At 41.2% G+C, this 14,250-nt stretch overlaps 1 protein-coding gene across 2 annotated transcripts; it reads left to right on the top strand.

Annotated features, from left to right (window-relative positions):
- Positions 1-1,540: 1,540 nt before the first annotated feature.
- On the top strand, positions 1,541-11,446 carry IL1A (interleukin 1 alpha). Of its 2 annotated transcripts, XM_073241081.1 has the most exons (7): positions 1,542-1,622; positions 2,223-2,277; positions 3,282-3,330; positions 4,174-4,396; positions 6,286-6,459; positions 7,823-7,944; positions 10,105-11,446. In XM_073241081.1, exons 2-7 carry the CDS (start codon positions 2,231-2,233, stop codon positions 10,294-10,296), a joined length of 807 nt encoding a protein of 268 aa, XP_073097182.1. In that variant the 5' UTR covers positions 1,542-1,622; positions 2,223-2,230; the 3' UTR covers positions 10,297-11,446. The 2 variants fall into 2 exon arrangements, with proteins under 2 accessions (XP_073097184.1, XP_073097182.1); XM_073241083.1 differs by lacking the exon at positions 7,823-7,944 and having other exon boundaries at positions 1,541-1,622; positions 10,105-10,285.
- Positions 11,447-14,250: the final 2,804 nt, after the last annotated feature.

The following is a 14,250-nucleotide window of genomic DNA, read 5'->3' as shown; positions in this document are numbered from 1 at the left end:
CAGGATCCCAAGTGACAGAAGCTGCTATTAGTGCTGATATTATTTTTGTTTACCTGCATCTCCATAGCAGCTCATGTTCTCAATGTGCTTCACAATTCTTTCTTAATAATAGTCCTGACAAGATCTCCTGGAGGCAGAGGGGGGTGACCAGGACTAACATTCCTGTTTTTCTGTTTTGCATGAAGGGGAACAGCTTATATAGAGATCTGGCCGCCATCACCCTCACACAAGGTTCAGTCTAAGACACCTGAACTTGGCCCCAGTCTGGCCCCACGTTTACATTGCCTACATCCAGGATGCCAGTTATTTCCCTGGCTCTTGTTTATAACTATTATAACACCAGGTCTATGACCAGGAGAAACTGTGCTGGGCAACAGAATCAGAATCAGAGATTCTGCACCTAGGATAGACCCGAATGATCAGGTAACCAGCACCATTATTTACAGTTAAACAAGACTGGAGAGAATACTTTGATCAAATCCACTCAAGCCGCTTCCCTCCCAGTTCTGAGCTTTTTGATGCCATGTTTCATTATGTTGCCTTGCCTTTCCCTCCTCACCTTCTTATGTCTTCCTCTACCTCTTTTTCTATCCATTTCCTGTATTGAAAATTTACGTGGTTTAAATTCCCACCAAAAAACCTGAAACATTTGTCTTCCAAGAAGAACCTGGTGCTCTACCGCCTGCACTGGGCTAGCCTCAGGATACCTAGCAAGTCTTAGATAACAGCAGCCAGACAGCACCAAGCACTGTGCATGAGTCCCTTTTCCCCCCCCAGTCTCCGTTCTCAAACCCAGCTCCTGGCATGTGTCAGGGGCCCATCCCTCCCTGAGTCTGCACTCCTCACACACCTAGGGTTTATCCAGGGGAAGACTGGTCTTCTCTGGTGGCACTGGCAGAGGGCCCTTTGCTGTACATGGCCCCCACTGTCATTTCTATAGGAAATGGATTGGCAATGTTCCACAGAGAGAAGAGGATCAAGACTTCTGTTACTAAATACCACTTTTTCCTCCTCTGCCCTGCGCAAATCAGGATGTTGTGGTTAAATACTCACAGTGATGTGTGCCTATTCAAGAGATGGATCATCTTCCCCCAAGGGCCCGTGCCTTACCTGCGGGGGCTGCCAAGCATTCCATCAATTCACTCAGCCCTGGGATGCCAAGCACAAATTAAGCCAAAACACAAGGTACAGCTCCTAAGCTCCTCTCCAACTCCAGCCGCCTGTAATTCTGATCTCAGTTCTCCCTCCCTCCCCCACTATACATTTATAGAAACTTAAGTTTCCTGCTCTTCTTCCCTTTTTCTAAGACGACAGGTTTATAATTGTTTAGAGCAAAGTCGTAAAGAAATGAACCAAGTCAGAAACTCCCGGAATCTCTGCAAACAACACTGTTATCAGATTCAACACTATTCGCGAGCATATGATCTGTCATTATTTTGGCCAGCATAACACGGGAAGAACATAAGAAATAAGTGTACAGAACAGAATTCTTCCCTGTAAATTCCCCGTGACGCACACGTGGCCACGCCTCCTCCAAAGAGGACAAAAGGCGAAGAAGCCTGCTGGCGGCTCAGTGTCCGGGCAGAGAGGGAGTCATTTCATTGGCGCTTGAGACAGCAAAGGTATTGTCCTTATCACGTCATTGGCTTTTAAGATATTTTTTGTATTTCTTCTTTTCTCTCCAACTGCCTTCTCTGAAGCTAAAGCCTCTCCTTTCTTGTCTCCGCCTGGTTTAGTGTGTGAGCTAGAATCACAGTCAGATTTCAGAAAGTGATTTTTTTCTACTGTTGGGAGCTGAGGGGCGGAGAAACTGGTTTTCTATGAGGAAACGGGTGGGTGCAGCTGAGCCTCCCCCTGAAGGGAATCTCTATTATCTAACGCTATTAGGAAAAAACTGGAAATGTCCAACTCTGTCTCTCTCTTACATCTGTGTATGGCAAACACGTCATTCTCATGAGGGTTTTTTATAACTGTTATTGAATACCTACTATGTGTACTGCGTTGGGTAGGGGACATAAGGGATGCCAAGATTCTAAAAGAAGTTCATAATTTAGTCGAAGAGGCAGATTCATTTGTAATTAATTCAAGAAGAATGGGGAATAGCTGCGTGCGGGCTAAGTCATTCCTTAAGATTCTCAGAAGCACAGAGAAGCGGCGTTCCCTTCGCGGGCATCTGCTCAGAGGCAGGCTGGGCTGACAGCTGCTGATGTTCTCTGTTACAGAAGTCAAGATGGCCAAAGTCCCTGACCTCTTTGAAGACCTGAAGCACTGCTACAGGTAGGAAATAGGTTCTTTCTCTTGTGATTTCATGAGGGGATGAAGGTGCATGAGAACCCAGCTAGGAGTTACAGTGACCAGCATGGGCCCAGATTGGCAGGGTCTTTAGAAGAGTCCTACATCTGGAGTCAGGGCAGGTGCAGCAGACACCCAGGGAAACTAAGCATGCAGCATGTTACACTGAGATGAAGGAACAGGGAGACAACCATGGTAGAAAAATGGTTGGTAATGTCTGCTGAGTCCTAGTGAATTTGAGCCTGTTACTTAGACATGGCTTTAGTGGGCTCACATGCTCTGATACAGTAATGGGTTTTAATGGACTGTCAGAGACTAAGAGAAACCATTCTTAGGAAAACCTCCTGTTCTCAGTCTGGGATAGAAAACAGCTCTACAGCAATTTGAGCATATGAATCTACAAACACAGTCAAACCTCATTCAGATGTAGGAGAAAAGTAAATGAATAAGAAGTTTAAATCATACAATACTCCAAACAAACATGGAGTTCCCATCACCTGTTAATATACACTAACACAAACTAGGCTATCAAAGTGTCGCCTGGATATTTTGCCAAGTATATATTATTAATCTTTTTTTAGCAAATACATGAAAGCAGTGGGTAACATAGGATCTGTTTGGTTAAAATTAAAGTGATTGCTTCAGAAGTACTTCTCACTTGAGGAGATCAACCTTTTATCCGAAATTCAATTACAAGTCTTTAACTTATTAGCCAGGCCCAATCATTACAGATAAAGCACAAGTAAAGTTCAAGCTGTGTCCTGATGATTACTAACTCCAAACTAGTAAGTTAGTAATGACCCAAATGACTGTATGTATGTGTGTGCATAGAAGTCCTTATTTTCCAAGATGACAGTAGTGGCCGTGGGTGTGTGTGTGTGTGTACAGTGTGTGTTACCCAAAGCTAAGGTGGCCATTAAAAATCATGATGCCCAGTGACTGTAGTGACATAACAAACAGAATTACATTCTCATTGTCTTGTTTGATAGTGAAAATGAAGACTACAGTTCCGAAATTGACCATCTCTCTCTAAATCAGGTAAGCAAATGATCCTAATTCTTATGGGATTGCTATTCTGACACAGTATTTTCTCCACATGAAGAGAACAGCAATGGTTTGAATCCTAGAGGCTTTTGTGTTATGGTCCCTAGAGGCCCAGAGACATGCTTTTCTTCATTTTAAGTGAGACCCACTGGCTCTCTGCTCCGCAAGAATGGCATTCTCCATGCTCACCAGATTTTTCCAGAATAGAGCAGAACTGTCCTCAAACCTGGAGTCTCCTGGTGCAGCTTCATCACAATTTGGTTAGGCTCTCCTGAGACAGCCCCTTCAGGCCAGTTCGCTGGGGTCTGCCTCCTGCAGTGATGTGCTGTGATCATCCTCTCTAACACCAGCTCCAGAGATTAGCGTCACCCTCCAAATGGAACAGCCCCAGAAGCGAGGTGGAGGAGGCAGGCAATGGAAAGCTAGAAGTCTGCAGTCACATCAAGCCAGGGTTTTGTGCTAGGAGGCCATACAAGTATTATAGCTACTGGCTCTAAAAGTTGTTCCCAACAGAGTATTTCTAAAATGTCTGCATGTGTCAAATGGATATTTACCCTTCGGTGGGGGAACTGGAAGGCTACCACACACTAAGATCACTTGAAATCCTGTTTCATTGCAACATCTCAGTTTTGAGTCTGCACATGGTTGACAAAAGTCTGTCCTTTCAGGATTTCCCAGGAAGGAAGGAAGGAAGAGAAGGAAGGTGGGAGGGATGAAGGAAAGGAGGAAGGGGAAGGGGGAGTGGTACTGATGAGACCAAAATGGAAATCCTTCTCACTAAGTCTGTTGAATAAAACTCCTGTTGAAAGGGCCTCATTCCATCTTTCTTCCTCACAGAAATCCTTCTATGATGCAAACTATGACCCACTTCATGAGGACTGCAGGGATAAATTTAAGTCTCTGAGTACCTCTGAAACCTCTGCCTCATCCGAGATTACCTTCAGTGAGAGTATGGTGGTGGTGACAGCCAGTGGGAAGGTTCTGAAGAAGAGACGGTTGAGTTTAAATCAGTTCATCACCAACGATGACCTGGAAGCCATTGCCAGTGACACAGAAGAAGGTAAGGGGTCAAGTACAAATAATACCCTTTTCATTCTTACGCAATAGGCACAACAGAGTATGGGGGGAAATGAAACCTAGAATCAGAGTAACGAGGGCACCCAGGCAGTAGTCTGGTAACTATAAGGAAGGTAAATTAATTTATATCATTCTTCAGGCCTAGAATACTTGCTCACAGACTCATTTCATGGCCATATCGTAAAGGCTGTATGACTTTTAGCCGTTAGGCAGAAAGCGGTCATATAGTGTTGGTGGGTGACAGCTTACAAGCTGTGTTCCTCCTCCTCCTCATGGCTCCTTGGGCAAGTCACTTAACCTTTCTTGCTTCAGGTTCCTCTACTGTGAAACAGATAATCAGAACCCCTGCTAGTGAGGTGAAATGAGTCAATACTCACAAGCTTCTGGACTAGAATAATGCCCAGCACATAGTAAATACCCAACAAATGTTCACTATTGTTGTTATTTCTGTTATTCCTACCACTACTGCCTCTCTTCATACTACCAGCACGGCTGGTTTGTTCTTGGCTCCATTATCTCTAAACTTGACAACAGCCCTACATTCTCGTTTTCCATATGAGGAATCTGAGCTCAGTGAGGTAGTAAGTAACCCAGCCAAGTCACACCGCTCTCACCAAAGTGTCTAAGTAGGAAAACCTGAAAACAAATACAATCTGACTATAAAAATCATGATTTTTCTCCCATGCCTCTATTGCTCAAGCCTCTACATGAAACACAAACCCAACATTTTTAATGTGACAGCTTTTTAAGATAACAGCTGAACACTAATACATGTTCACATAGAAAATTGGAAAACACAAGAAAATATAAGAAAGAAAACACAAGTTGCTCCTACTGCCACTAAGAGCTCCCCACAGCCAGCACAATGGTTTGCCCCTTAGAGTCTTGCCTGCACACACTGTACTCCTTTGACATTATTAAGACCATACTATATAAAATTTTATATCCAGCCTTTTCACTTAGCAGTATATCAAGGGTATTTTATTTGTCGCCTTCACTGCTTTTCTTTCACTTTTTCTCATTAAAATAAAATTGATATGAAATATTGGTTTCAGATGTACAACATGGTGATTCGACAATTATATTCATTATGAAATGCTCATCATGGTAGTTATAGTCTGTCACCATACAAAGTTATTACAATGTTATTGACTATATTCCCTATGCTGTACTTCCATCCCCATGACTAATTTATATTATAATTGGAAGTCTGTGCCTCTTTATCCCCTTTATCTACTTCACCCATCCACCCACCCCCTCTCCTGTGGCGACCCCAGATTGTTCACTGTGTTCATGAGTCATCAGGCATTTTAGAGTGCCAAGTTTTCACCATCATAACTAATGCAACAATGAACATTCATATCAATAAATGTTCATTCTTGTCACCATTTATTTCCTTAGATTAGATTCCTAAAAGTAGAACTACTACTGATATATACAACTGTGAAGAAGGAGGGGAGACATTTAGAGCTTCATTCTCCATGATGTATAATTCTTAATGTGTTTGGTTTTTTTTTTCTCAGTGTGCATTCATTTGAAAACATATATGGGGGATACTAGGAATCTTCCTGATTTCTTAGAAACCTCCAAACCAAAACTGAGAAAGTTGCACAAATAATCTTGTTGTTCGTTTTTTTTTAAAAAATACTACCTAAGGAGTTTTAAGTTTAAAAAGAAATAAATAACTACTGGGATAATCCTAGATCCAATACTGCTGCTGAGTGGGTGGCTTCACTTCTCTCTCAATTTTTTCACCTGGATCAGAATATTCTTAATGTCCCTTCCTAGCTACTTTCTTTGTTTGCATTGGGGCAGATCTGTCATCTGTGTTTGTACCTAGACATTAATCAGAGTTTGTGATAATGGTTTTAGAAATCATCAAGCCAAGATCGGCACCTTACACCTTCCAGAACAACGTGAAATACAACTTTATGAGGGTCATCAAGTCCCAATTCATCCTGAATGATGTCCTCAATCAAAGCATTGTTCGAGTCACATGGGGTCCATACCTCTCAGCGACTGCATTACAAAATATGGAAAATGCAGGTGAGTGGATGTCTCTGTTATTTATTTCTGTATTTCTTTCAAGCTTTCTTATTTCAAAGAATAAGCCTCTCTACATTCCTGGCTTTTCACAATTCTTCTACAATAAGATGAAGCACATCACCCCTGGTTATAAAAAACAATGAAAAACCAGGCAAGAACAGAAGCTGCAGCCAAATCTGGAAGCTCCACGAGAAAGGCTTCTGGCCTTGGAAAGCACTGAGTGGGGTGTAAAGCTTTCCGAGGCAGAACCTCCTTCGGTTCTCTCATTTGTGCTTATCCTCGGTTTTAAGGATGAGGAGATTGAGTCTCAGAAATACGAATTTACCCAGAAGCTAATGAGGAGCAATCACTGTCTGTGAGAAAGCCTGAGGACCAAACATAGAAATAACATCCAACAAGAAAGAATCATTATCTTTTTAACATAATTAGGAGCAAAACAGCCAGTCAGCTGCAACATATTCTGAAGGATGAACTTAGCCTCCCAGAAATTTTGTCACAGAGATCCAGCTGCCGTGGTGAAGATATTTTAGCCTCAGGCCGTGTCATCAATATACAAAATAACTTTCAGAGGTCCAAAGAGGCTACTTTGCAATAAACGTACTGGGCCCTTTCTCATTGGAAATAGTTCAACTAACATGCTTTCCACTCTATGACACTTGTACATTGGTTTGTGCTCTATTCCTACTTAATATTACTTCATACAGTTTTCCCACACTTTGCCATCACATACATATTTTTTTTTGTCACTTTCTGTGGCACTGGAATATTTCATCATATAGCTATGCTGGTCCCTGTGTTTGCTTTAAAAAACTCAACTGCAAATATCTTTGTACATATAATTTTTCAGCTAGGAGATGATTTCTTTGGAGCATATCCCAGAAGTGGAACTCCTGGGTTCCTAGACATCAATAATTTTGCAGACATCAATAATTAAGCATTGTTCTCTAACTTCTTGAGCTACTTTTCATTACCACTAGCAATGTGGAAGCATATCAGCTTCCTGAAAATCCCACATATTAGGCCATTATGAAATCAGCCTCACAAATAAGCAGGGTCTTATCCCACCAATGTAATTATAAGGATTCAACAGATACTCGGCCCTGGAGCATTCATTTAACAGAAAGTTCTGAGGAATTAGAGTCAAACATTCTAAAGAACCAAGTATTTAGCTGCCTAGCCAATGTAGTGGACATTGTGAAGGATACAAAAATATATCAAATTCTATTCTTGGTACTTACACCATAGCTGGGGACCTAACTGCACGTGCCCACACATGTATCCACACCCTAAATATCTACATAAACAGACTTGATTTTAGACAAATACAATGCATTCACATTTTTTTGGCTTTTCTCTTTACCAGTGAGATTTGACATGGGTGCTTATACATCAGAAGATGATTCTAAACTTCCTGTGACTCTAAGAATCTCAAAAACCCGGTTATTTTTGAGTGCTCAAAATGAAGATGAGCCCGTACTGCTAAAGGTCAGTTGTTCTTAGTCTCCAACCTACCTTCATGTTACACCCCGTACATTTGTAAGTGATCCCAAAGGGCAGACACCCCAGCAGGGTAGTACAGTCCTATTCTCTTCTTACCACAGCCCTCACCTGCCGACATGACCCCCATCCTTCTCACCTATCCCCAGAGGCAATTCTAGGCAGGGTCTGTGCAAGAGGGAAACGGAGGTGGCAGGAGGTAAAGGTCAATTACCTTCTTCCTTCTTTTTCCTTTCCTTGCCTAATCTTATTCACCTCCCATCCCAGGGCATCCATGTTTGATCAATACTGGCATCAATACTGACAATACTGGCATTAGGACAATGGGGCCTGAGCTGACACTCAAATAAGCCAACTGAGATCAAAGAGGATTAGTCACCTGCTAAGGGGCACAAAGCCAAAAGCTGGGTGCCAAGACTCAAACTCCAGCCTTCCTACTCCAGGGCCCCTCCTTCAATGGGGCCAGCAAGATCCCTCATCCCAGCCCATCTCCGCTACCTCTCAAGCATACAGACACACACATGCCCACTACAGCCCTCAGTGCTTTCACCACCGATAAGCAGGTGACTGTCATTCAGTAAATAATCCAAACCCACCCCACCTGAGTAGGATTTATGTGGATACATGTGTTTCTCTCCTGAAACAAGGGAGGTGAAAGTGACGTCCACAGAGTAGGGCTGTAGCTTCATTCATAAATTCATTCAACAAGCATTATTCATTAGGAGCCTTCTGTCTTTCAGGCAGAGTGCCAACAGCCATGTGGACAGAGGCGAGCCAAAGTCCCTAGCCTTGTAGAACTTAGTCCTGTGGGGAACACAGACAACAGACAAGCCGAACAACCAGCAAAGAGTGCCAGATGCTGTAAAGCAAATGAACAGGCGCTAAGATAGAGAAAAAGGGGAGAGTGCTCTTTAGGTAGCGTGTCACAGCAGTGCTCCTGAGAGGTGAGAGCTGCTGATAGGAGGGAGCATACCAGGCAAAGGGGCAGGCTGGGCATTCTAATCGAAGGGATCTGATCGCATCTAGTCCCTGAGCTTCCAGGGTTGAAAGGCCAGCCTCAAGACCAGAAGGAACACTAAGAGGGGGACAGATCAGCAGAGGCTAGTTTGCAGAGCCTTCTATTTGGATTCCATCTGAGGGACAGTGAAAAGCCTTACTTAATTAAGGGGTTTAAACAGGGAAGTGCCATGACTTTACGTATATTTCCTGAAATGGAGAAGAGATCAGAAGGAAGACAATAGAGAAAGCAAAGAACCCAATTTGGAGGTCCTAACAATTGGGGAGAGTGGGGAGGGTGAGACAGGTGGAAAGAAGTATTTCAGAGATAGGACCAACAGGAGGAAGGGGAGAAACTCCATTTACTGAGATGGGAGAGACTAGGAGAGGAGTAGGCTTGGGAAATGAAATCCATGTTGACATTGAAAACCCCAAGGAAACCTCAAAAGGATATTAGTTGCTTTAGATTAAAAAGAGTAGGGAAGCATCCCAAGTTGGAATTTGAATCTTACTTCGTGGAAGTGTTTGTTGTTAGATTTTATTCATACTTATGGGAAAGTACAGTCTGAAGAGATCACAATTATCAAAACTTGTATTGAAAGGATTTGACTGCCAATCTACCTACAAAGTCTGTGTGTGTGTGTTTGGGGTGGGGTGAGGGAGGAGGTTAATTAAATTAACCTTTACTTGCCAGCTTAAATATACAGATAAACATCTCTAAAATGATCAATTATTTTCCCAAAGGTATGATTTGCGCACTTAGAGGTCAAAACGTTTTAGAGGTCATAGAATTGCCAGTGCTCAAAAGGCCTTATGGCTACGCTGAAGGCAGGACAAGACCCATGCTTCACCCCACCTGCCAAGTAGAGTGAGACACTAGTGCCACTGGCAACCTTCATGACTAATTTGGATGTCTCTCCAGTTAACTAAGGAAATAAACTATGATGGTTAGGCTGGGCCAGGCATCTAATTGGCATGTAATAAATGCTCACTGAGTGAATGAATGAATGAAGCGCTTACCTCATCATATTTCAGAATCATAGTCCTAAAGTGCTATGTTTCTCACAAAGGCCAAATGCAAAGGGATTGAGCTTTAGTTCTTTTTCTAGCATCTCCTTGTTCTCTAACAGATCTCTGTTGTCCTTATCATAGGAGATGCCTGAGACACCCAAAACCATCAAAGAGGAGAGCAACCTCCTCTTCTTCTGGGAGAGGTATGGCAAGAAAGACTACTTCACATCAGTGGCACATCCAAAGCTGCTTCTTGCCACAAATGAAGGAAAACTGGTGCACATGGCGAGGGGGCCACCCTCCATCACTGACTTGGAGATCATGGAAATGTAGCCTTGACCCCGCAGTCTACTTACTTGGGAAGTGTTGACAGTCTGTATGTACCATGTACATGAAGGAGGCAAATCCTTTCCTCTTAGTCACTGCTGAGCATGTGCTCAGCCTTTGTAATTCTAAATGAATGTTTACTCTCTTTGTAAGAGAGGGAGCAAGGGCTAGGAACCAATGCTAGCAAATAATGTTCGTCATGTAAAGAACACCCTATACTTGGCAAAGTTTCTGTTATTTTAATTATTATTCTTCAAAACAATCTTGGGAAGACCAGATCTACTGACTAGAGCTAAAAAGACTCTAGACAAATTACAGAGGAGTTAACTGAGGCATGAGGAAACTAAGATAGGACCACATTAACAACTAGAATGTGGAGCCGAAGACCCAGGTTTTCATTCCAACTGCTTGCCTTCTTTTAAGTTGCTGATGGACCTTTAATCAAATACTGGAAGTTTCTACGACCTCAGTTTGATCATCTTCAAAATGGAGGGAATGATATTCATATCCCTCCTGCCTCAACAATTGTTCACACTAATCACTGAGATAATTTTAGTAAAATGCTTCTTGAAGCTGAGCCTCAAGAAGGCAAAGCACGAAATGCTATTTTAAGCTATTATTTATATATATATATATGTATGTATTTATAAACATATTTTTAAGATAATTATAACATATTATTATATTTATTGTAATTCCTTGCAATCTCTGAGTGTGCCTGGACATCCTCAACCAGAGCGGACAGGCTGAGTGAGTTAGATTTAGTTACACTAAAGGCACTGTGGTCCAAGCTGTGCTTTTGTCCACAGCCCTGAAGCTGTATTCCAATAATTATAACAAATTTCTAGTAATACTATGTTCATTTGAGCTGACAATTGGCCAATCTCTCACTCCTCTGCTTTTAAATTTGCTTTGTTATTCTTATGTCATTCAATTTCACCTGCCATGGAGTCCTACTAGTTAAAATGAGATGAACTTAATTTTGGCAACCATGGGACAACTGTTATCTAAACTTTCTTGTTTGGAATGGAAGCAGTGTTCCTTCCAGGTTCTAAAAGTTGTAATCAAACCACAGTGTCACATTACTATCAACAATAAGGATTGAGACATTATTATCAATCATAACTGAATAAAACACACAAAAAAATGAATCTGACACAGAGTTATTTGTTTTCTTAATCAATATTTTACTGCATGGTACTTAGGAACAAATGATCAAAATTCACATAAATAACTATAATTAGTGCTACTTTACAAAACCAGACCAAGATTTTGTGTCTTTTCTTTCCCTTTGGCTATCTTGCCAGTATGCATAAATGGCACTGTGATAAGAGTACTGGGTTCATTTAAAGCTCACATTATACATGTACAACACATGTGTTCATATATCCATGCAAACTCACACATACAGAGCCATATCAAAAACTAATGAATCCATTTGAAAGATAAATTGAGTTGGAAAAAGTTGAAATGAAGGGAACTTGGAAGTAGATGTGGAAAATAATGGGGAAGGAGTGGTCCAGATGACTCTCAGTTTCCTGGTACTGGAGAGTGACTGAGTGGTGGTGTCTTCATCACTATTTTTGGTAGAAACATGGAGTTCTTCTCAACTTCAGGATGAAGTATAATGAGTACCATTTTAGACATGTAATTTGAGCCACTGGCAGAACATCCAAGTGCAGATGTGTAATGGGCAGATGATAATGTGTCTGGAACTCAGAAGTTAGAACTAGATGTATATTTGGAAGACATCAGGAGGTTGATAGTAGGTAAAATTCCAGAAGTGACACCAGAGAGAGAGAAGAGAAGAAAAGCACAAGGTAAACCTGTTGGCTGTCTGTGCAATCTCAAGCTCCCCTTCTTGACTAACAGAGCCCTAATTTCATTCACAAGGAAATATGTCTTGACCTAAAGAATGATGAATCCAATCGGTCTAAGCCAGTCATGGTTTTCCTATCCTCACATGATTGAGTCATGTTGAGTTTGTCCTGTCCAATGAGATGTCAATCTGCTGGGAGCAACTCCTGGGAAAGATTTTCTACCATGGTAAAAGGTAGAGCCATAAGGAAAGGAGTCCTTTTCCTCCTTCCTTCCTGCACAAGACATGTTCTATGAAGATGTGAAGCTTGGAAGTATGGTGACCAACTTGCAACCATTAGGGAGACACAGATACACACTGAGGAAGGCAGAATGGAAGGAGAAAAAGAACCAGCATCTCTGATGACATTGTTGCACTAAGAAACATTATTGTGGTTTTAAGCCATTTTCATTTAGATTGCTATTAATTATAGCCAAATTCAGCCAACTGACAGGGAACACCACAGAAAGAACAGAGAGTAAAGGAAGAAATCTGGTCTCTTGTTGGTTTCACCCCATTCTTTCTAGCTGCCATGATTTTCCTAGAGTTTCCATATACCAAGTCAGGCTAGAATAAGACTAAGTATCTTAATATTTTGAGAAAATAATGGAATATAAAACATTGAGCAAGAAATATAAATTCAAGAAAACTTAAAAAGTATAATAGCTGCTCAGTATTTAATAGTGAAATGTTGGATCCTTCAAAACATAGCCTCAAAGTGTTATTCTGACAAGGCCAGCTTTGCATATACTCTACTACCCACTTTCCCACTGCCCCAACAATAAGAGGGTCACCACAATGAGGTTCAACAGTTTTAACACTGAAGTTGTTGTCTATTTCTTACAGTTTCTATTTATTACAGTCTCATTCCTAGGTTTCCAAATGGATGTATTGTGGCTTAATGTCACTAAATATTTAAATCAGTTGGATACCTCCCTTTGTTCTGATCTATGCTTATCAAGAGAATTTCAGAGAGTATAACCTGTTTTCCTGCATATCCGTATTACAGAGAATGTGCTAGCTAGAGGATGTGTCAAGCATATTGTGCAATTCTAGCCCTGTTGTAAATTGAAATTAGCTTTCTTATAATTCAATCTCTTGTGTCTACAGAGAAAAAAAGAGCAGACTTTGAAATCAGTCCTGGATTCAAATCTTATTTACTTTATAACTCTAGGCTATAACTTTGGACTATAACTTTCTTTTAATGTCTCCATCTCAGTTTCCTTACCTATAAAAATGGAGATAGTAGTAACTACATCAAACGTTTGTTGTGTTAAATGAGATGAAATACAGAAAGAGTTCAGTGTATCAACAGAGATTTAGAATGCTCAGTTCATACATTCCTTCACCTAAGAATAGCTGCTATCATTTTTATTTAGTGAATGTGTCCCTGAGAGACTAATCCACAATCAATATACTAATTAAATCAAGTTCCTGAACCCATAAAGATTGGAATCTAGGTGAAGGGAGACATTCTGCAAACCATCAAGTGAAGCCTCTTGACCAGCCAGTCCACTATCCTTGGTGACTTCAATCTAGACAACTTCTTTCCAACTTCTACATTATATTTCATTTTGATCTCATTCAATAGTCAAAGAATGTAGGAGAGTGTGCCCAAGTGGCTCTGTTGCTCCAAAGAACAAGGAGCAATGAGCAAGAGGCTTATTTGAGCTCAAATCCTTAAACATAGAGTTGCCATATGACCTAGTAATAGGTATATACCTAAGGTATATACACAAAAGTGTGGAAAACATATATCCACACAATAACTTGCACAATTGTTCATAGCATCATTACTCACAATAACCAGAAAGTGGAAAAACCCAAATGTTTATTAACTGATGAATGGGTAAATAAAGTGTGGTGTATTTATACAATGGAATGTTATCCAGTCATAAAAAGGAATGAAGAACTGACACGTGCTACAACATGGTGAATCTCAGAAACAGGCTAAGTGAAAGAAGCCCATCATAGGCCACATATTGGATGATTTCATGTGTATGAAATGTCCAGAGGGGGCAAATCCACAGAGAGAGAAGTAGATTAGAGTTTTCCAAGGACTAAGAAGAGGGAATGGAGAGTGACTGGCTGCCAATGGGTAG

The sequence above is a fragment of the Manis javanica genome, chromosome 1 (assembly GCF_040802235.1).
Source record: "Manis javanica isolate MJ-LG chromosome 1, MJ_LKY, whole genome shotgun sequence".
Classification (NCBI taxonomy): domain Eukaryota; kingdom Metazoa; phylum Chordata; class Mammalia; order Pholidota; family Manidae; genus Manis; species Manis javanica.
Note: the sequence above shows the minus strand (reverse complement) of the source record. Positions and strands in the feature narration are given on the sequence as shown.